The 24263-nt window shown below is 36.8% G+C and overlaps 1 protein-coding gene across 2 annotated transcripts in view; it reads left to right on the top strand.

Annotated features, from left to right (window-relative positions):
- GNA13 (G protein subunit alpha 13) overlaps positions 1–23726 on the top strand; it is a 31441-nt gene extending 7715 nt beyond the window's left edge. Inside the window, exons 3-5 of one of the 2 annotated variants that reach the window (XR_014491291.1) lie at positions 18370–18420; positions 19288–21760; positions 22702–23726. Coding sequence is in view for 1 of the 2 variants with exons in the window: in XM_083353188.1 (XP_083209314.1) it covers positions 18370–18420; positions 19288–19860 (624 nt within the window). In the remaining variant the exon portion in view is untranslated. Of the gene's footprint in view, positions 1–18369; positions 18421–19287 lie in introns of both variants that reach the window. The other variant, XM_083353188.1, reaches the window with a different exon arrangement.
- Positions 23727–24263: the final 537 nt, after the last annotated feature.

Raw genomic sequence — 24263 nt, 5'->3', positions numbered from 1 at the left:
GTAAGTGTGGTAATGCAGATCAGATTTTGAGCTAGTTCAGTTCAATTTTCAATTCAGTCATCTTCCTTCCTGCCCAATAAAAGCGTTCCTTAAATGGTACTGCACTCACCAAACATTTCTGCCACCAGAAAGGATAAAGACAATATTTGCCAGTTCTTTATTTTCTTGTCATTTATCAGTTGCTGTTTATGAAAATCTCAATAAGAGGATCCCTCATCTCAGTGGAGCACTAGTGATGTTCTGTGAGGAGAGGGAAGTCCTGGATAAGGAAGAGAGAATCTCTAGATCCCAAGGTAATTTATGCCTTAGTTACCTACCATTTGGATCACAGTAACATGCTCTAGATCAGGGGTCCCCAACCTCCAGGTCACTTGAACAGTGGGCCGCTTCCCTCTCTCCCCCCTCCCCCCGGCCGCCAAGCCATAAAGATTGGGGGCCAGTGCTCTAGATAAAGCTGTGTTGAAGAGCGCTCAGAAGTTGCAGTTGGTCCAGAATGGGCAATTTGGGATGTTTCTTGTTACATTCATGTACACTGCGGTTCCACAAGCTGCTTTTGCCCCTAATAGGCTCCTTGTGCAGGTATCACCTATAAAGTTGTACATGGCACAGGACCAAGCTATTTAGGGGACAACCACCTTTGCTCTTCCCATCAGATCAAGAAGAGGGTAAATTTCCGGTCCCTTCATCTGTTAGCTTTTCGTAGCAATACCTGCATCCCATCAGAGCTTCAGATGGCCTGTTAGCCTTTAGTAATCTTGCCTGTTTCCCCAGGGTCACAGGTTTAGGTGAGGTGTATTACTATTAATGGATTTTTGTTTTGTTTTGGGATTTGGGTTTGTGTGACCAGGGTGTTATCCTCCAATCCCAAAGGTTGTGTGTTATGTTGTTTGTACTTTTAATCCTTGTATGTTGCCTAGAATCACTTAATGTGAGATGGGCGGTCCCATAAATAAATACATCAGTTTATTCCCCTTTTATCATTAGGATACTTTTGCTGAAGCAAACGTCATGTATATGCAACATCCACACACATACACTTCTCAAACAAGAGCTTGATGGATTGAACATCAAAGCTCAGAAAGGTATGCCTACTTACTAAGTCAGAAGTAAAATCATTATTATCTGAGGTGCACTATTATTTCTTGGATAGAGAGCTGAACTCATAAGGTTGCATTTGAATCCTAATTATAAAGCACGTATTTCTTGGGTTGGCTAAATATTTCAAAGAATTGTAAAACTAATAATTCTGAAATATGATGGAAATGTTTCAGCATAAGGAAAAATAGTTCCATTGATATATGACAGAACACATTTCTGTGTTCTGCCTCAGTACACAATTGGGACAAGACACTGAGGAAATAGAAGTTTGAAACAAGTTGAAAAAGTGCTTGTTATCTATTGGATTATTAATACGTTCACATTTTTTCAGCTCTCATATTCTCACCTCATGGAGCTTGGTTTAAATTAGTGTGTGTGTGTGTGTGTGTGTGTGTGTGTATACACATATACACATATACACATACCTGATATATATTATTGTGCTACAGTAATTTTTACTGCAAATACTTTCTACAAGGGACTGTAGGGAAAGTATCTTGTCTTGCGTACAAGAGATGGCACTCCTAGCTATGGAATATTTGCAGACAAACGGTCAAGTCTATGTAACTTTTACTCAGTAAAGGTATATACTGTACTTGACCTTTACTCCTAAAAGTAGTGGATGAAACTATTTCACTTTAAAATAAATTCCACATCAGACTTGTATACATGCTAACAAAATTTTGATTGTAATTTATACGAGGGTAAATATATATGCAATGTTATTTACAGATAAAACCTTTCAAATCAGCAACTCTGATGTTAATTCTTTTCACTTTTCATAGAATAAAATAAACTTCTAATTTCAATGTAGCATTGAGAGCAGAGTTCTGTTATTGGGTAATACTATTGTTTCTATGTACTTGCTATTGAGCTGCTTGTAATTTCTTTCAATTTACCGTATGCTTTAAGTGGCTGCTTATAAAAATACATGAGCAAAGGCCCTTTTGGCTTGTAAGCTGTTGAGCTGCAGGCCTGTGAAGTTACACAATAATAAGACTGGCATTCTAAGAGCAGTAAATGTTTTAATTCTTGCTTCCAATATCTCTGTTATGCAGAAAAAGGGTCCTTTTGATTTTTTTTCCTGCTTGTTAGTACCACCAAACACTGCAATCATTTCAGTCTGATACTGTATAAATGAACTCACCTGATATAGTTTTCCCAATTAATGGAGACCACAATGAAGTTGAGATTCAGAAATATAAATATTTTCAGTAGGTTACGTGCATTAACAAAATAGAATGTGGGAAGAAAAAGTGGAGCAGGATTGTTTGCCTCATTCAGCTTCAATATTTGGGAATACCTCTTTTGGACTTTATATTAAATAGGACTAAAAATTAATTATTGATCTGTGCTTGATTAATTAAAAGGTGATTTAGAACTTTGCAAAGATCTTATACATAACACAGTAATGCAGTGATCCCCAGCATATATGGCTTTGCAGACTGAAAGGGTGAGGGGGGATAATGGTTCCATGTGAGCGGCAGGCACATGTGAAGCTCCATTTGTACAAGTGGCAGGCACCTGTGCATGCATATAAAGTTCCATTTGTGCAAAACAGAGTTTCATTCGCGCACACGAGTGCCCACTGCTTGTGCAAATGGAGCTTCACGCACACGCTCGCCTGACACATGTGTGGCCCAATTCTGAATGGGCCACAGCCCCAGTGGTTGAGGACCCTCTGCAGTAATGCACTATATCTTCTGTTAACATCAGCAATATCTAGCTACTACATTGTCGGGGTGAAAATTGGGTTTAGTTTTTACTTATAGTCATCCTTCATCTTCTTTGGCAGTAATAATGTGAAGACACATAATTTCTTATCCTTTGAGATCTCAGAAATTACGATCCAGATCACTTTTTTTCTAGTTTTTTTAAGCTGTGATAAGTTGTTAGGAGCTTTTATTTTTTTATTATTTTATACGTGTACGTCAAATATTGAAAGCACTGCAGTCACACGACTAATCAGATATTGCCAGTTGTCTCCCTGTTATTCATCACCAAATATGTTACGAGGAGTAGATACAGAAATACGGAATTTTACTTTATTTCATTATGGAGTAACTTTTACAAGTAAAGGTTATTTGTCCTTCAGTCCTGCTATACTTAATTATAGTACCATAACAGCTACCTCAAACAGAACACATTTTCAAAGGAAACCATAGTGACTGTCAAGATCAAAACAGTAGTAAATAACTCTCTTAGTTTTAAACCTATATGTATTAAGGACTATATGCAGGTAGATTTGGCCAAAAGCAGAAAATTTAGGACCAGAAAGTTTTTTGGTTTTTTTTAAAAAGCACAGCATATACTTACATTATGTATTTTTGGGATATTTTTTTTCTTAAACTTGGATAAACTTTGGGCATTGGGAAAGAAGAAAAAGGTGCATTATGACTATAGGACTATTTCAGAATAATGCAAAGTTTGTCAATAATACATATTTGCATTTGACAATTTATAATACTGTATGGCTCAGATAACCTTTTCCCAACATTCACATTTTAGATGATACTAGTTTGAAACACATTGCCACCAGATTTGCCACAGGACCAAACCCCAGTGATTGTTGCCTTCACAAATTAGCTCAGAGCAACCAGAATGATTCTAGTTCCATTTTTATTTTATGTTTTTGCAAGATTTGGTTTTCCACCATAGCTTAGTTTCTTTTCAGAATGTCATGCAAACACAGGAAATGTTAAAAGAGGAAATATACAATGTAAGCAAAAAATGGCATGACCATTTGCTAATGATTTAGTTATGTTTGTACTGAAGGAGAATAATATATCTTGCACTCAGCCTTGAATTGTATTCTCAATATCCTGTTTGAAGACTAAATAAAATGATATAAATTTTATGAATTACATTATCCAATACAAGAAGGCAAACCAAGTAATTGACAAGTTGGTGAACAGTAAATTATATATATGCCAAATAAATTTGAATTAAAAACAATTTTACTAGAAGTAATTATGTTGATTAAAAGCAGGAGAACTGTGTGTTTGGGAACATTTGGTATTTTATGTCCTAGTTTGTAAATAGATATTGTACATGTAGAAACCAAGCCCTGAAGACGTGGTTTTACCAACAGACCAGGGTGATGTGAAGCCCATCAAGTGATTGTTTCAATTGTTGTCGTAAGCTGTGGGTGGGAGTTTATTGGATTTTTTATTGGTGTTTTTTTTCTATAAGCCATCCGGAGTTTTCTTAATAAAAAAACAAATAATTTATACGCACACACATACACAACCCCCTTATATTGTGGTAATAGATTACATTGTAAAAACCATATATATGGAGACTTGTATATATTCTCTTTCCCACCTCTGCATAAAAAGGTTAACAGTGGTACAAGTTCTTCTACAGGGCAGATAGTTACAGTACTCTGTACTACTCTACATCTGTTCATCTGACAAAACACTTGATTTAAATGGCCTCTATGAAAGAAATATAAGGAATCAGTTTATTCCAATTTATTCTATTTATGTAGTTTAAAAAAGCGTGACTGACAATTCACTCTCTGTCTGCTGCTGTTGTTTCTATCAAAGCAGTATTATTAGTATGTGAAGAAATTTTCACAAAAAAACTAGCCCAGAAATGATAAACTGGAAGAATTAGAGCAGTACAAGAAGTCCTTGGTTAACAACAGTAATTGGGACTGGGAACTACATCTCTAATTTACGTGGTTCTAAGGCCTTGATGCCATGTGACCGCATTGACTTACAATAGTAGTTCTGGTTGTTTCAGTTGTGATTATTAAGTGAATCCAGAACAGTTGTTAAGTGCAATGTCATATGATCTCCATTTGTGACTTCCTGCTGACTTCCCCATTGACTTTGCTTGTCAGAAACCTGTAGGGAAAGCCACAAATGGCAATCGTGTGATCGAGGGACATTGTCACTGTCATAATTGCGAGTCTGTTGCCAAGTGTCCAAATCATGTTCATGTGACTGGGGATGCTGCGGTGACCACAGTTTAGGAGACTAGTTGTAACTCTCCTTGTTCATTGCCATTGTAACTTTGAACTGTCTAGTCCCACCTTGGACACAAATTCAGTTGGATGATCTTGGACCAGTGACTCACTTTCAGCCACAGGAGGAATTCAATGGCAAACCATTTATGAAATCTTGCCAAGAAAAATGCAGGGATTTATCCAAGCAGTCACCAAAATCAATCTTGATTTGAAGGAACCTCGCCTCCCCCTCCCCCCCAAAAAAGTATCTCACAAATAGCTATAGTACTTTAAACATGTGCTTTTCTAATATTAATTTGGTCACTGTTCTAAAATAGCTTGGTCACTCATACCCCAGTCATCTCCTGAATGGACTATTCCAACAGGCTGTACATGGGACTATCCTTGAAGCTTCAACTGGTGCATAGTGCAACCACACAAACCATGCTGGGCGCCCAAAGAATGGCACAATTCACTCTGTTGTTTTGTGAACTTACACTGGGTGCCAGTTTGCTTCCAGTCCATCTAAGGTGTTGGTCATGGCCTACATGGCATGGGGCCAGGCTACCTGTGGTGGAACCCGCTCGGCCTCATCACATCAGCCCAATCAGGCAGGGAAGATATGTTGCAGACCCCATCAGTCAAAGTATTCTGATTGGTGGAGTCTAGGAAGAGAGCTTCTATGCCATTGCCCCTGTGGTATGGATTATCCTTCCCCCCAGAGATAAGGTGGGCCCCAATTCTCCTGATCTTCTGAAAAGGGTTCAAAACATGGCTTTGCAGCATTGCACGGGGGAACAAAGGATAATACAGTCCTGGGGTGGTTGGTACCATGAGAGTCTTCCCTCCATCTTTATTAACTAATTTTAACAAGGTTAAATTGTCTTCTTGGAAATATTTTGTTTCTTTGAAATTTTCATAATTTTAGAATTTTAAAAATGTTAATCCTAAATTAACTTAAGAATTTTAATTTTAATTTTATATACCTTTCATATATATTATACTGTACACTGCACAAAGTCCTCTTTTGAGGGAAATGGGCAGTCTACAAATGCAAAATATAAATAACTATAAATATTTTTCTAATGTTCTATAGTTATTTATAACTTCTAATAGTTCTCTTTCTTCATATACTTTTTAATATCTTAACCCTCCATTCTGAAGTTCAGGGGTACTTTTTCTCTAGTCTAAAGGTGCAAAGTTCGGGGGGGGGGGGAAACCCAAATACATTTTCCCATAGTGTTGGTTTCATGAAGTATCTGTTTCTGTAATGGGTTGCTGATGTGAGTTCAGTATTCTTATCTTACAAGATCTTACTTTATTTAGACATGCATTGATAAGGCAAACTCAGACTCAAAAACCATAATGAATTAATATAAAATAGATAGCTCATTAAAACTTAGTAAACAATAAAGTGACAGACAGAACTGAAAACCTCTACAATTTTATCCACTAGAACTCAATTCATTCTAACCCCAAAACCTGGGGAAAAAGTCAGGACATAACCATACTCCTAAAAGTGTGCAGGTTTGGGGTCCACTTTATGCCTGGGGCAGTATGATTCCAAAGGGCGGGGACCGACTCAGGAGCTATTCCAACTAAAGCTCCCTTTTGCAATTGACGGATGGCGAATTTGGCAATGCCGATGTTGTTCAAGTGATGGTCCAGTTGTTTTGGGATTGCACCCAAGACCCTATGACTACTGGTACTACCTTTGTTTGCTTTTGCCAGAGTCATTCTATTTCTATTTGTAGGTCTTTGTATTTTTTTTTAATCTTCTCCAGTTCTTTCTCTTCTATTCTGCTGTCTCCAGGCACTGTCACATCCATTATCCAGACTTTTTTTTTCTTTCTTAATGATAATTGTTAAGTCTGGGATGTTATGTGGCAGGTGCCTGTCTGTTTGAACTGTAAAGTCCCAGATCAGTTTAGCTTCTTCATTTTCTATGACTTTCTCTATTTTATGGTTCACCAGTATTTGCTTGCAAGCAAATGATATTTCTTGCAGATTTTCCAATGCACTATAGCTGCTACTTTGTCATGCTGTTGCTTTTAGTTAGTCTGTGCGATCTTCTTATAGCAGCTTACCTATCTTTGGCTTCTTTGCATAGGCAACACTTACTGTCTGTTGCTGTCTTCTCAATTCTTAAGGTCAGTCTTGTGCACCCAGAATTAGTCCCTTGGTCTCTTTCTTCAACTTTCCTGCACTTAGCCATTGCCAGGTCTTATTGTCTGCTTTCCCTGCTGTGCTGGCCATGTAGTGCTTTGTCTTCCTGTGCTTTCATTCGATTCTTCATTGGTCTTTCTTGTAGGCAACTTAGTCACTCCTGTAGTCAGTAAGCCTTCCCAGTATACTAACTTCAGTGCATCTTTTTCATTGTCCTTCAGATATTCTTTCAAAGCCCTTTCTTCTTCAACTATATGATGTACTTGCCGCATTCCATGCCACCACTATTTGCCTTGGTAGGTAGTCTGTCAATATTGCTGCAAGGATGAAGGGCATGATTCATTGTCATTATTTTTCTGATCTTCTTATCCATTGCTTTTAGTTCTGCTTGAGTCCAAGCCACTATTCCAGCTGTGTATCTAATGACTGGCATTGCCCAGATATTGATTGCTTTGATGGTATTCCTTCGTTGAGTGGACTTTAAGATCTTAATTTTTTTGATGTATTTCACCTCTAATCTTTTTCTTGACTTCAGCAGTAGTAATAGTTATTATTATTATTATTAAGAAAATGCTAGAATTTATTGTGATCCGTTAAAGAACTAATCCCTCCTTTATCACTTGTACTTAAGGAACCAGCATTTGAATAACTGAACTGAAATATTTGGTTCAGCTTTCTTCATTTGCAGTTGCAGAGGAAAGCACATTATACAGCTTCTTTGAAAATAACATACTTGCTGAATATGAATTAGTTTGCATAACAGTGAGCATCTGTAGTTTACTCAAATCTCTCAACTGGAAAAAGTGGGGGAAATTGGGGCCTGTAGCTGAACTTGGCTCTGGATAGTACTGATGAACTCAACAAAAGAACAGATGTCTCATGATTATTCAGAAACGTTGGCTAAAGACCAACCAACCAAGAGAATTTAGTTAAGGCCTATTTTAATGTTCCAAAGATACAAGGAAGACTACTTTACACACTTAATGTACAAAAATCCAAGCAAGTTTCAGAACTAGAATTAGATAGAGAACATAATGCTGACTGGCTTACACTACACAGAAGTGTAAATGGCAGTGTTATTCATGCCGGTTTTATTGAACAATTGGATCAAAACAAAGAAGAGTTATTAAGAAAAAAGACAAAATTAGCTGATCAAATCAAAATCATCTGTTAGGGCACATGTGTAAACTTTATTTAGATACGATAAACAGAACATAAAAACTATATGATAAAATGGATGCAAATTTTAAAGAAATACTTACAATATGACAATGGGAAGAATTATGGATCAAATCTATAAAATCTACATCAAGTTATAATTTAAAAGGAAAATTGATATTTAAATGTTCTACAAAGTGCTACACAACTTCATTAATATTATCTAAGCTAGACGTATCGTACAGTTATAAGAGTTGGAAATGCCATTAAAAAAGTAGTACCCCAAAGTATTTGAAAGGTATTCATGTACAATGCAGAAAATTAGAATTTTAATTTAAAATGAAACCACAACTTTTTAAATTAGGTATAATCTCAGCAAAAGTTAATAAGAAATATCATAATTTAATAAATACATGCTTAGAGCAGTGAGAATAAATTTTGCTCAGTACTGGAAGAAAGATACAGTTCCTAGAATATTTCATTGGGAACTTGGAAGACATGCAGTACAAAAATTTGCTTCTCACTATGTGTCTTCCTAAATCTGGGGTTTCTCCTAGGGGTCTGGCTGTTCAAGGGTTCTGTGCAGTCTCTTAACTGTTTCTAGCACTGCACTCTTGTGGACAGGGAGCTCTGATGTTGTTCCTGGGATCTGTTGAAGCCATTCCAACCTTAGAGTCACAGATCTGAATGCTCTACTTTTCACATCCTCTCCAGTTCCCTTTTAGGCCCTGGTACTTTGCCAGCTTCTCACATTCCTTCCTGATGTAGCTGTCACTTGGCACTGCTACTTCTATCACCACTGCTGTCTTCTGGTCCTTGCCTGCTATCATGAAATCTGTTGTTTGGTCAGTACCTGCCTACCTGTATGGTCCTGGAAGTGCCACAGGATCTTAGCCTTGTTATTCTCCATAACACTCTGTGGAATCTCCCTTTGGACTACGTAAAGTCTAGCCCAGGGGTCCCCAGCCCCCGGTCCGTGGACTGCTACCAGTCCGTGGCATGCCAGCAACTGGTCCGCACAAACAAGCAAAGCCCCATCCACGGGATGCAAGCAGCACACAAAACCACGCCCCCTCTGGTCCGCGGAAAAGCCTCTCTCCATGTAACCAGTCCCTGGCGCCCAAAAGGTTGGGGACCTCTGGTCTAGCCCATACACTGTGCAGATATTCCTACATACTTTACCAACTACTTGGTTGTATCATTTAAAGCATGTTGTTTCTGCCTGCATTATATACCCAAACACTACGTGTTGGACTGTCTCTGAGGCCTCTCTGCATATAGTCTGCACCTCGGGTCCTATCTAGTATGGTGGGTCTCTGTTTCTGTGGATCTGGTGCATAATGCTTGTTGTGCCGTTAGGATCAGTGCTTCAATGCTATATTTTAGCCTGGCCCTTTCCAGTCACTGGTAAGTTTTCCCAGTGTCAGCCATGTCAGCTGTCGATCGATGGCACATCCCATGCAAGGTCTTGACTTGCATGGCACTTCTTTCACGACCAGTACTATCCTTCCTTGCGTTGGCCAGTCTGGGTGGGAGACTACTGCTAGGTAGCTGGTTCATTTGTGCTACTAGGCATTCATGCATTGTTAGTTTCTTTAGCTAGTAGGTGTGACTCATGCCCAGGCTAGGTGCTGTGCAGTTCTTCATGTTCTTTACCCACTGTTGTCTACTACTGTGATGTTGACTGCTTCCTGTCCTGGAAGACTGCTGTACTTTCATGTCCGGTAGCCTCTTTGCACTGGTGTTATGTCTTCTCTTTCTTTCTTACGTTTTTCCAGCACTGTCAGTTAATGTGTTGTTGCACGGCAATTGGGAGTACATTTGAATGATTATTTGGAGAACAGGACACTTACCTTCTTGGCCTCTTCTTCTCTAGTATATCTCCTTAGCCTGGCTAGCCTTTATTTAGCAGTTTCAAGGGATTCAGATGGAGTCAGGTCTTTGTATTTTTTTAGCAGCCTTGTGGAAGGTGCATGTGGTATTGTGTATGCATGGGAAACATCCTTCTTACATTTGCTTAAATTTCTTTTGCGTGTGCTATGTCTATGTGTAAACTAGAAATTTCAGCAAATTTAAGCAAGAAAAGTTCCCATACGTACAATATATCATGTAGCATAGTAAATCATTTACAGCTGGGCTTCTAAGGGGGCTTAATGTCTATAATGTTGTAAATTAGCAGATGTACAAATGGGGGAAATAAGAAACCCAATGGTTCTTTTTGTTTTTGGATTGTTTTTTGGTTTTCCTCTGAAGTTTATCTTTTTTTTACTAACATGTTAGTTATAGATAGAGATAAACTAACTAATTTGTTTTGATATTGCTCTTAACACATTAGACTCCAGCACTAAGTAATCAAGCTGAGACTAAAACCTTTTGTTGCAAACAAATAAATATAAACAAAACAAAACCTTGATGCAATCTGCAGCAGCTTCTTTTTATCTGATGTATTCAATTTCGAATGAAAAAAGTCAAATAATTTAAGTTAGTAATTCTAACATTCTAAATTGTAATTACAGACAGTTCTTGGGTTACTGTGATTTCCATTGCTAAGCAATGCAGTTGTAGAGTGCAATGCCACGTGATTGCATCAGTTAGCGATGGAAGTCTCAGTTGCCATAATAACCGTAGGACTGCACAGGTGTTTAAGCGAGGATCTTATGACTGTGACAGGAAGAGGTGGGAGTCCCAGGCAGTTAGACTGGAGATGAGAGCTGTGGGCAAGTAGGCAATGCTGTGGATGGGCTCTACTGAGCACGGGGGTGGGGGGAGGTAGGTACTATCGGCAGGTACTAAGAAGCGGGGACAGCGGGTATTATGGAGGGTGGCTGGTAACGGTAAGATTTCCAGATGCCTAATACAAAGCACCCTGGTTACAAAGAATTTTGCTTTTTGACAAATGTATATTCTATGACTGACCAAGACCCCTTAGCATTTGTTAAAATGCTGTGACCCTCCCACTCCCACACTCTTAAAAAAAATCTGAATATATGCACTGGCCAAAAAGTTACATATATTCCTGTTGCAATCTATTTTTTGTCCTTTGTTTTTTTCATTCAGTTGTCTGATTTTCAGAGACTGTGTAGTTTACTTGGCAAGGTTTTTCAGAAGCGGGCTAGATAGAACACACAGTCACCCAAATGTTGATAATGTGAGTGGAAATGCTGTGGCAGTTGTATAAGGACCAATTATAAATCACTTTTCTCAATGCTTTTGTAACTTTGAATAGACACTAAATGGTTATAAGTCAAGAACTACCTGTAGATAGAGGGGCTGAAATAACATTCCTCCTACATCCTCCAAACTGCATTAAAATATCTATTTAAATGGTTGGAACTCAGGATTGTCTTTTCTTTGTAAATGTAAGATTAGAATTCTGGAGGGTGAACTCAACAGTATGATTGCATTTATAGTTTTCTTGACAAGTTGCCAGCTTTATGAATGTCAGTTCTGCTGCATACAATATTTCATGAAGAGAAAGCAGAGCCTTCCCAAGAGTTTATAGATTATAGGAAAATATTTTTGCTGAATCTTTTGAGCTATAGAATGTTCTAAATTGGGTGCTGTATGGTTGTAAAATCTTGTGTCTGATCGTACTCATGACTGTTTAAGAATGAAGGACAGGTAATCAGCCTGTTGTAGACTTTTTTTTTAATTGAAAAGTTTTTCAATACATTTTATCTTTAAGTAGAAGGAAAAGTGAAAAGCAAAATTGCTTTAGAAATGATCAAACAGCAAGTTAGATGTGAGAGATACTTTTGTAATGAATACCTGGTTAATATAAGTAGTATAATGAAATTTATTTAATTAGTGATAAATTGTGTTAAACCTTCTGGATGTATTCTTTTTTGAGGGTCAGACACAAGAGTCCTGGGAAGTTGAAGTGCTTCTCTCTAGTCAGTTCCCAAACACTTCCCTTCCTCCTCTCCTTCCCCCTCACCTTCACCTACTTCAAAGCAAACGTGGCCATATACATATGTTGAAGCAAAATAATGCTTCCACATCCATCTACTGATTTCAGTAATGAATTTCAGTTTGAAGGACTTCTTTATCAGTCAAAACTTGAATCACATGGACAAATATTTACAGCAAGTTTCCATTTCAGGAACAATAGCAAGATTACCTTTGTTCTCAGAAACGTCCTACTAACTACAGTGAAAGGACCAGATCTTAAGAACATGGCAGAGCTGCTAGTGCGTCATTACTGCTATCTTTTTGTGCACGTTTTGTGACTTATAAAGTATATTTCACTCAGCCCTTGTATTTCACTCAGAAATTATATTTGATGTATCCAACAAAGTTGCTGGTGATACATAAAAGCTGGTATAATTGATTTTAATAAACCAAACAATTTGTTATTGTGTTTTGCTGCAAAAAAAGTAATACAGGTAGTCATCGACTTATAACCACAATTGAGCCCAGAATTTATGTTGCTAAATGAGAAATTTGTTAAATGAGTTTTGTCCCATTTTCTAATGTTTCTTGCCACAGTTGTTAAGTGAATCACTGCAGTTGCTAAATTAGTGACACCGTTGTTAAGTGAATCTGGCCTCCCCATTGACTTCATCAGAAGGTCACAAAAAATGATCACATGACCCCGGGACGCTGCAACCATCATAAATATGAACCAGTTGTGAAGCATCCAAATGTAAATCTCATGACCATGGGGATGCTGCGCTGGTCGTAAGTGTGAAAAATGGTCATAAAGACACTTTTTCAGTGCTGTTGTAACTTCAGATAGTCACTAAATGAACTGTTGTAAGTTGAGGACTACCTGTATAATTTTATATTAAGGGCTTGTTTGTTGGTTTATCAGGCTGGTAGTTTGGTAACAGTAGAGAAAAGAGTATATAATAATAAGAGTAATATAGTAATGTATAATAGCACCTGAACTCACTAAGTTAAGAAGATTGTTAGGTATATGAACTGAAAGAGTTAATAGAACTTTACATGCAGCTCAAGTTCTTCCAAAAGTGAGTTCTACAAATCAAGCTGCTTCTGGGCTAATGGTAATGAACCATCTACTGGATTGTTGCAATAATAAGACCAATGACAAACAAAAAAGAAACACTGGAAGAACTTGAGACCAGTGGTTTATAGGATTACAAAAAAAACTTTTTTAAAAAAAACAGGGGAAACCATTCAAAACCCAACCATTATTGCATTGAGCATGCAGACACAGAAACAGAAGTACAAGTGGTTGGAATGGTGCCAGACTGTGAATGGCAGGTTTGAAGTGTGTTAAATTTCAGGCTTTTTAATAGCAAGCAGTAATTTAAAATTCATGGTGCAAAACTACCTAACTCTACTGATGGCCAGTTCCAGATTCCAGACTTAAAAGCATACTGTACTGTATGATAATTTGCAGAATGTAAACTGTTCAGCAAACACTTGTAAGCTATGCCCCCTTGCTGGCTATCATTTTTAGTCTTACTGTCGGAAAGCACAAAATGTGGTTGGGATTTCACTGTCCTAATAGCCGTTTGTTGACCATTTAAGTTGGGGGTCTTCAAACCTGGCCCTTTTATGACTTGTGGACTTCAACTCCCAGAATTCCTCAGCCAGGCTGGCTGAGGAATTCTGGGAGTTGAAGTCCACAAGTCATAAAAGGGCCAAGTTTGAAGACCCCTGATTTAAGTCATGGTTAAAAAGGTAAAGGTAAAGGTTCCCCCGCACATGCGTGCTAGTCGTTTCAGACTCTAGGGGCCGGTGCTCATCTCCGTTTCAAAGCCAAAGAGCCAGTGCTTGTCCGAGGACGTCTCCGTGGTCATGTGGCCGGCATGACTAGACGCCAAAGGCGCACGGAACGCTGTTACTGCTTTGTAAATAAAGTATCAGTCATCTCAGTATGAAGCAGTGTTTTATCTGCTTATGTCTGGATTCACTGAGATTCTGGTACCTAATATTTTCTACTTTGCTGAATGACTGTTCAAAGCTGTCATTTATGAGACTGCACATTACTCCTAGTATATCTCACCCACCTTGACTTTTACCTACTGATTGCTGCTTTACCCACTACTGTTGCAATTTGTTTGTTTTACAAAAGATGTCTTTCTGCTAGCTGACAACTAAAACATATGACTGCAAATAATTGCAAGTTAGTAGCAAATCTTATGTGATTCAATAACTATATTAACCCTCCCAGAGAAAAAAATATTTTGTCATTGTCTCTGCTGACACTTGAAGTGGGTGCAGATAACCCTACAGGTGGTCCTCAACTTGCAACCATTTGTTTAGTGACCATCCGAAGTTACAACAGCACTGAAAATAGTGACTTAGGACCATTTTTCACAGTCATACCTTTGCGGCATCCCCATTGTCCCATAATCAGAATTCAGATGCTTGGCAACTGCTTTATATTTATGAAAATTGCAGTGTCCCGGGGTCATGCAATCAGCTTTTGCGACATTCTGACAAAGTCATAGGGGAAGCCAGATTCATATAACAACCGTTATTAACTCAACAGCTGCAGTGATTCACTTAACAACTGTAGCAAGAAAGGGTGTAAAATGGGGCAAAACTCGCAACATCTGTTTTACTTTGCAACAGAAATTTTGATCTTAATTGTCATTAGTTGAGGATCTTGTATATTTAGCTCAAAAAGGTCTCATGCAGAACTATCCTGGGTCTGTTATTAGGGACTGCTTCAATGATGGAGGTGGCTTCTGGTGCTTCCTGAATGCCATCCCTGTGATTTTTCAATTATAAATCATGCAAAGGCAATTTATCCTCCCGGTGTTAGTTCTTATATTCAGACTGGTTCCAGGAAACCATGAACCCAACAGACTAGTCAATATAGTCTCTTTTTTCTGAGTGAACCATCATCTTTACCAGCACCAGCTTTTCTTTCTCTTGGTATGAACGAGTGCTGCTTCTGGAACTCAGTAATGTGAAGGCTGCATCATCCTGTTCCACCTTGATGAATATATCTCTACTGCCCATCCTCCCCTTGCATTCTCCTCCATCGCTTTCAATCTTGATTTGTAGTACCGGAATGTTTTTAATAAAGAGAGAGCGGATGTTCACTAAAATTTAGTAGTAAGGCTTCCTTTCAAATGGATTCTTATGTATCTTGCAAAATACTAATATATATTACTTGCATGAAGGTATATATATTTAATTAATATAAAAGGTTAGGGTTAACCTAAGCCTTATACTGTTAACTTATTAATTAGAAGTGCATAGTATTATTCTATAGAGAATTGGTTGTGTGGGGGAAGAAGGATATCTTTTTAGACAAGTTTACCAGTGTATCTGTTTCCAAAATCAGTGTCTGTAATATCTGTCTTCTGTCCCAATCCCTCTACACCATGTCCACATTTAGTATCTACAATCCATTTTTTAAATCTGAAATGGTTGCTAAGCAAATACGAGAGAAAGGGGGGAGAGAGAAAGAGAGAGATGCTGCAAATGTCATTGGTTTTGCTGCCTCATTTAGATAAAAGTTCTCTTGTACAACTATGCCAGTGTTACTTTCACTCCAGCATAAAATTCGGTTGTGTGTACATTGATTGGAAAGTGATTTTTTTAAAAGAGCATTTTATTTGGAAACAGTGCAACAGCTAAACAAGTGTTTATGTAATATTTCTCAACTTTTAAGAATGTAATTTTTGCTATTTTTCTCACTTCCTCTTCAATTCAATGGCTCCAGTCAACGCTAAGGCAGTTAGAAGTTGTGGTTGCTGCTTTATTGATTAATATATGTGTATATGAAGGATTGGGGGGGCATAGCAGGCTGGGAGAATCATTGAAAGAATAACAAAAATCTGTTTTGTTTAGATTTGAAGTGGCAGTTTTGAATTTGAAACAATATTTTGGATGATGATGATGATAATGGCAACAATGATAGGGGCAGCATACACAGAATTATTTCATCCAGGATTTCTCCACTTAAAACTTTTGTGAGATAGATCAGGTCAGAGACACTGACTGGCCCAGTTATCAATGAAGCTTCTATGTTTGAGAGAGGTTTTAAAGTTGTCTGTCTCCATTCTTACCAGGATATCATATTGCCCCTCCATGTATTAAAATAGGAATTTTTGTATATCTTAAATAAAGCACCAAAAGTCAGACACGAAAAGGACAATATATATCTTATCAAGTTTCTACTTAGGCTATTAATTATTTTTTGGATGTATGCTAATATTAAACATGGCAATAGTCCCCTCGTCATTTCATCAATGCAGATCTAAAAGTGACCGTTGTAGAAAAGTGGGACTTTAAACAGCACCATCAAGTGACAAATTGTTAAATTCACATATATTAAAAGGTTTCAGGCAATCTTAGAAGGTCTCAACAACTACAATGGTTATTTTTAAAACATGTAATTGTTAATTGATAAGTTACTTGTAATCTGCCTCATATGTAACTTGTCTACATAACCAATTTGTCTCTTCCTTTCTCCCCGCCTGCCTCACCCCAATTTACATCTTATATCAATCTACCCACTCTGTGCATCTGATCAAATGAGGTGCAGCTTACAAAAATGTACTTTTAATGATCTTCATTAGTGAGAGAAGATGCTAGCAGATTCCTGATTTTTGCGATCATAGACAACATAGACTACTTATCTTAAAATATCACATGCTAAGAGTATAATATAGAAAGAGATCTCACTAGATGGTGCACAATGACCTGCACAATGTAAGCAATTCTGTTGTCTTCGGGAACAGTCAAAGGTACTACCCTCTTACAATGGTGAAATAACATAAGATTTTAAACATAAATATCCTAGCCTCAGAGTGAATGAGTTGTTGTTGTTGTTAGCTGCGAAGTCATGTCCGACCCATCGCGACCCTATGGACAACGTTCCTCCAGGCCTTCCTGTCCTCTACCATCTTCTGGAGTCCATTTAAGCTCATGCCTCCTGCTTCAGTGACTCCATCCAGCCACCTCATTCTCTATCATCCCCTTCTTCTATTGCCCTCGATCTTTCCCAGCATTAGGCTCTTCTCCAGTGAGTCTTTGCTTCTCATTAGGTGGCCAAAGTATTTGAGTTTTAGCTTCAGGATCTGGCCTTCTAAAGGGCAATCAGGGTTGACCTCCTCTAGGACTGACCGGTTTGATCGCCTTGCAGTCCAAGGGACTCGCAGGAGTCTTCTCCAGCACCAGAGTTCAAGAGTGAATGAGTAGGAGGAACCATTTTGTAATTTGTTCAGAAAGCAAGATGTTTTGGGGAACTACTGAGAGTAATTATATAGAAATCTGTTCCCCTCCATTAAGTAATTTTCCTTATTTACCTTTCTTTAAATAGTTCTTTTTAAACTGGTGGTAATTTACATACTCTGATCCAGTATACATTGGCCACAGCCCAAGTATCAAGGATAGATGCTCGTAGATGGTTGCCCCAACGGTGCTTTTTTTTAAAAAAAATTCCATTTATATCCCGCCCTTCTCCGAAGACTCAGGGCGGCTTACAAGCTTAGCAGTAGCCTTCATTCTATGTATATGCCTGCTTATTAGGGCTTTCACACACACCCCCAAGCGGCATTATTACAAAGTCAGCTTAATTGCCCCCCACAATCTGGGTCCTCATTTTACCTACCTCGGAAGGATGGAAGGCTGAGTCAACCTTGCTTTTTCACGAAGCAACTGGACTTTCTTTTTTCTCTTTGGAGATGTTTGGCTTCTCCTCCAAGAAGCTTCTCCAGCTCTCTCAACCAGAGAGAGAGAGAAGGCTATTCCATTCCCCACCCTCCAGTCAGAGCTGAAGAAGCTCCTTGGATGAGAAGCAAAACATTTTCAAAGAGAAAAAAGAAAGTCCAGTTGCCTTGTGAAAAAGCACCTTTGGGAGTTCAAAATAAATGTACTTAACTGCATAATTCATCAGAACAATGGTGGTAGTGTGTGCCAAGACTAAAATCCTCGGGATTTTTTACAGATGAGCATTTAACGTTTAGTTGCAACTTTCATGCACAAAAACCTTACTTCATATCAAGTTATTCTTTAAAAGCCTATTTCAGAACATAGTTAATAATTGTATTTATCCTTCACTTTAGGGGGAATCTATAAAATATTTTCTGGACAATTTGGATAAACTCGGAGACCCAGTAAGTTTTATTTCTAAATTTGGTATTTGTATTACTATGAAATGCTAGAGGTTTTCTTATTTTTAGCTTCAGATAATGTCAATAATAAGATGTAACATCATTTCTGAACTATAACTACATTTAATTAATATTTGCTTGTAAACTAAATGTTGTAGACCCTATGATGTTCTAAAACCCAGTGCCAAATATTGATATTGTGTACTGATACTCTCTGTTTGCTGTTTGTTCTAAAGCCACTTGAACTATAATTCCTGGCCCACCTCTCATAGTTTAGTGGAAACCCATCCATCTACTTCCTAAGAGTTACTAACTTAGGAATTTAAAAAGACTATTAACTCTGGTTAATAGTCTCATTTTAGCTAGTATCCAGTTAGATCTAATACCTGGGTACATTACACATGCTCTTAGAAATTTATATCTTCACCAGTTGTCAGTGGCAGAAAGGTCTAAAGCATGGAAATGAGAGGTCTAATATGTTCTATATTATTATTTAGCATGTAAAAATGCTATTTGTTTATGTATGCAATGCTTTTCTGATGCAAATACCCTTACTAAAAGTATTATGTTAAGGTGACACAGTTGAAGTAGATTAGTCATTTTTCAAGGAAGAATTAAATTTTTGCTTTCATGGACTTTAATGTTACACATTGCTTTACATTCTTATGTTACTTGGTACCAACACTTGTCTCAATAAAACAGGAATCTAAAATAAGGAATTTCACACTTAGTTTGCTTAAAAGCTTACTCTTATCACTATTTTAGCTTTTGATATTGTGGTTTCTTAAAATGTAATATTTTTTCCAACTGTAAGATTATTTATTTTATTTTTCAGTAGTTATATTAACAACTCAGATTATTTCCCCCCAGGATTATCTTCCCTCCCAGCAAGATATTCTGCTAGCACGAAGACCTACAAAAGGAATACACGAGTACGATTTTGAAATTAAAAATGTTCCCTTCAAGATGGTTGATGTAGGTGGCCAGAGGTCAGAAAGAAAACGTTGGTTTGAGTGCTTTGATAGTGTCACTTCAATACTATTCCTGGTTTCATCAAGTGAATTTGATCAGGTACTTATGGAAGACCGGCTAACAAATCGCCTTACAGAATCTTTGAACATTTTTGAAACTATAGTCAACAATCGGGTTTTCAGCAATGTGTCCATCATTCTCTTCCTAAACAAGACAGACTTGCTTGAGGAAAAAGTGCAAAAAGTGAGTATCAAAGACTATTTCCCAGAGTTTGAGGGAGATCCTCACAACTTAACAGATGTCCAAAAATTCCTGGTGGATTGTTTTCGTACCAAACGCCGAGACCAGCAACAGAAGCCCTTATACCACCATTTCACCACTGCTATTAATACAGAAAATATTCGTCTGGTATTCCGTGATGTCAAAGATACCATCCTTCATGACAACCTCAAGCAGCTCATGCTACAGTAATGTTGAAAAGACTGATTTGTGTTAATCGTTTACAGCAGGAGTTTAAAAACTAAACCTGGTCTTGTCAGACCTCATGATGTGTGGGTAAAAGCTGCTGCTGTTCTTATTGCCAATTTCTCTTAAAATCAAAATCTTTTCCTGTTCATTATCTTGAATCAGTTTTAACTTTTAAGACTTTTTTTTTAAAAGCTAACTCCAGGTTTTAAATTATTCTGTCTTTTTCAACTATAAAGCCTGAACTATTAACTTGTAGATATGTGCTTGAAAGAAATTATTTGGAAACATGCAAAGTTCTTTGAACTGGCTGGAATTTAAGAGAGCTATTGAAGAGTTTTCCTGACTTAGACAACCACCACCAATTGTTGTTTATGGTAAATGGCTTTGCTTTGTCAAATAGTTAACCTATATTTCAAGTTTACAAATGCACTTCTGCTTCCATGCCAATAGAGAGTGCTTTTAGATGGTACCAGAAAAAAAATTGCCACTGAGTATTTCAGTCAAAATGAATCATGCATAGGAATTCTTGGTCTTGATTTTTGCTAGATCATACAGTTTGACAGAACCCCATGATTTTACAATTTGGGCCTCAGCTAACTTCAACCAAAAAGCTGCTTCCTGCAGCTTTGAGAGTCCTCCTCAGTTGCCATGAATAAGCCATTGTCTGAAAACACTCCTTTTTTTTCATTTACTAAGATATTGTGAATTGGATAATGGTGGAAGCCAAGCACAAGATTTATTTTTCCCAAACAATTCAGTTTATAGATGTCAAATGTAGCTTATTAAAGAAGGCTAACACACTCAGTATATACAGCTGTAGGTGACACAGTAGTGGCCATTATATTAGCCAAAAAACCCTAAAATTGAATTAAAGTGTAAATCAGCTGAATGATATCAGACAAATGACACATTTAAAAGGGTAAAATTAAAAAATTATTCCACCTTCTGGCTCAGTTACACATTTTGAAGACTTAATTTTGCAATGAAATATTCTGTAAAAATAATAGCTTCGTTGATGCTTTGGTATTGGTCAAAAGCCAGTGTCACCTGTAATTCTGAATATCTTTATATTTTTTTTCCTAGGCTGTACCATATTGAGCTTTAAAGAGTATATTTACAAAAGGGATTGACACTTGGGTTCTAATGTCTAATGCAATAAAATATATTTACTTTGCTTAAGAACAAAAACAATTAGCAAATTTCCCTCTTTTGTTTCATTTGTTACAGAGGCCATACTTAGTCGTTCTAAAAGAAACCCAACTATTCTGTAGTTTTTGTAAAAGGAAATCAATGTTTTTATATTTTTGAAAAACATTTTTGCCATTCATTAGACTAGGATAATTAAGTTTGTGTGCCAATTAAATGCTTTAACAGTAATTGGCCTAGTCCAGTACCAGTAAATGGTTAATTGATGCAGTATCTTATAAACTAAAGTGCCTCTTTGTTTTTTTTTTAAACTAATAGTGGCCTTACAGCGAATATCAGTTTAACTGGTTGGAGGAAAAAGGGCTTCAAAATCATAACAGACAACTGAGTGCAAATAAATGATCTTTGTATTTTTGCTAAAGAGTACAAAGCCAATATAATCAGGACCTTCAAAATTCTAGGGTGAAACAAAATGAGATGAGGGAATGTCATGTTTTCTATACTGGTATTATTTTAGAATACCACCAACACTGTTAAAAAGAGGGAAGTGAAGGGTTTTTTGTAAGGCCTTTTAAATATAGACTTTAAATTACTATCTTGCAGTTAAAACCATCAGAAGTTGGTAAATAAAACTATATAAATACAAAAGTGAAAGATCAGTTTTACAACTCTGCTGACAGAGTACTGTTTAGAGTATCAATTTTCCTTTGTATTCCAGAAAAATGACTCTTAGAGGACAGTGAAGAAATTTTTTAAGGTAATGTTTTATTCTGGAAATAAAAATAAGCAACTGTGGAACATATTAACTTAAACGGTCATTATAAATAATATATTTCATGCATATGGGCTTACATGTATTTTAAGTAGTTGTGAGGGACTACAATTTTAATGATAGGTAATGGTGGTTTTCCCTTCTTACACAGATGTGCTTCTCTCCCCATCAGTCATATGGACAGATTTTGAGAGTGGCAGAATTGGTAGAAAAAATAATCCAGACACAAAGAGTTAGTTAAATAGTTCTTTTCCAAGGCATTTCTCCCCTCAATTTATCATGGACTTTTTGATTTTTAAAAAAGAATTATTGGAAGGATGACCTGTGTTGTGCCAATTTTGGATAAGTGAAATGCTGTATCAAAACCTTTGGTGGGAGAGATTGAGTCAAGGTTGCAACAGTTAAATCACCAGCTCACAAACCTGAGGATCCCTTTAGTTCATTGCCGTTTTTTCTTTTTCTTCTTGTCCTATTACTATAATGGGCTCATGGGCTTTAAACATTGTTGGGTACAGACTTTAATGTCCCCTATTGGGTATCTGGTATTTTTTTTTATATCATTCTTAATGTGTTCTGTAGTCTAAAATAAAACAAGTTAAAACATTCTTGCTAACAAGAGTGGCTTACTTTTCTCAAGTACAATTCTTTGTTGCCAGAGGCCTTCATAGAAACGTTTTTTTACAAACATTTTTAAAAATTCTTTTTATTTGGTGTTATAGTTTTTCAAATTCATGAGGACTTTTTACAGAGTATCTACTTTTGATTTCAAAACAACTGATCTTTTTGTATTTTAGATTTTCATAAAATTCACTATTTTAAAATCTAAAGTAGAGGTATTTAAGTTCTTGCATACTTAATTTCCTTAAACTTTAACCAGGTCATTTTTTAAATAAACATAGTATTTAGACCTGTGCCTTATTTTGCAGAAACTCAATACAGTGAACCATTCCTCAAGGCTTGAGAAACTTCTTTCTCACTGTGAAATAGGTGAAAATACAGGATAGAACGGAGCTTTGCCTCATTCCCAATTTCTTGTACTGATAATGCCAAAGAGTAGTTTGAATATAACTTTTGACAAAAGAAAGACATTAGAAGGATCGTCCTGATGCTCTGTGACCATAGTGTGGCAGATGCTTTTCTCTCAACTTAAATTTGGCTCAGTTTTGAACAGAACTGGACACTGTATTTCTACAACTGTTGCTGAACTGCAACTGCAGTTATCCTTCCTAACCGGTTATGTTAGCTTGCATTGCTAAAAACTAATGTTCAACATCAAACAACCATATATTGCTTGGCCCTATTTTAAAGAATAAATTTAAATTGAGATAACAATAACAAATTTCTTCTTAAGCTGTTGGTTAGATTTTGTGTGTATTATGGTCATCTGTTCACAAAGCAATTAAGAACTTCTGATTGATGGTACCACAACTTAGTCTTATTTTAAAATCAGGTTAAAATATACAGCACTGCAATAGTGTCCTTGGCAGTTTTGTTTATCCTATACTTGAAAGCAGACGATTGCCAATTATTTAAAACTGCTTTCACCTTCTTCAACAGCAGCAAGTTATTTGCTATAAAGTTGTTTGTGAAACATATTTTAATGACCCCACAGAATCTTTAATGAAACCATGATTTGTATTACTTTTGTATAAATGAGGGATATGTTTTATGACTATAGTTTTGAAATATAAGTATCTTCTGTAACTTTCTAGGGAAGAAGAGAATCTACTACTTTGTAAATTTGCCCCGTCCCTTTTTGTCCATGGTTGGCAATAAATTATTTCTAAAGAAAGTCTTCAAATGTATCATTTAAAATGGTTTGATTACTAAAAGATGAAAGCTTCATTTAGTTGTACATTGCTCTCTGTACATAATTTGCAAGTGTTCAAGCCATTAATACTGCCTTGTGTAAAGTAAATTACTGACAGTAAATAAACAATATACATCCTCATGAAGCCTGTATTTTTGTACTTTAGAAGTGTTTTTAATTAGCTTTCAGTACAATCATTTTTGACCACCTAGATTTAAACAAACTTTAATTAAGCTATCCACTAAATTTGATTTGTTTTGTGGTATGCTCTAGTGCTTTTGCAAAGATTAACTAATCAACTTTGCATAATTCACAAGTAAAAAACACTTTAGGTGTTAATGTATAGAAACATTAACTGAAAGAAGTTAAATGCATACAAAGAGAACAGCAATTACTTTCTGTACTAAGTAGGATTTCAGTGCTTAAGTAAAGAGCCTCAAAACTACAATCTTCCTCAATTAGTTTTTCTCTGCTTAAGTCAAGTCATTGTTTGCAGTCTCTTTTTGAACCTTGTGTTTTAAATGCCCTGATTCACAAACAGACATGAATAAACAATTGCTGTTCTGGTTTATACCACATGGTAACCTGCAAAAAGCAAACCACCTTTTTATGGTAAATACATATATGAATCAAGTTAAACGTTTTCAATCTTGACCTAAAAAAGAGGAGCTTGAGCAC

The sequence above is a fragment of the Vipera ursinii genome (assembly GCF_947247035.1).
Source record: "Vipera ursinii genome assembly, chromosome: 2".
NCBI classification, from domain to species: Eukaryota; Metazoa; Chordata; class Lepidosauria; order Squamata; family Viperidae; genus Vipera; species Vipera ursinii.
The sequence above is the reverse complement of the archived record's forward strand: the minus strand, read 5'-3'. Positions and strand labels throughout refer to the sequence as shown.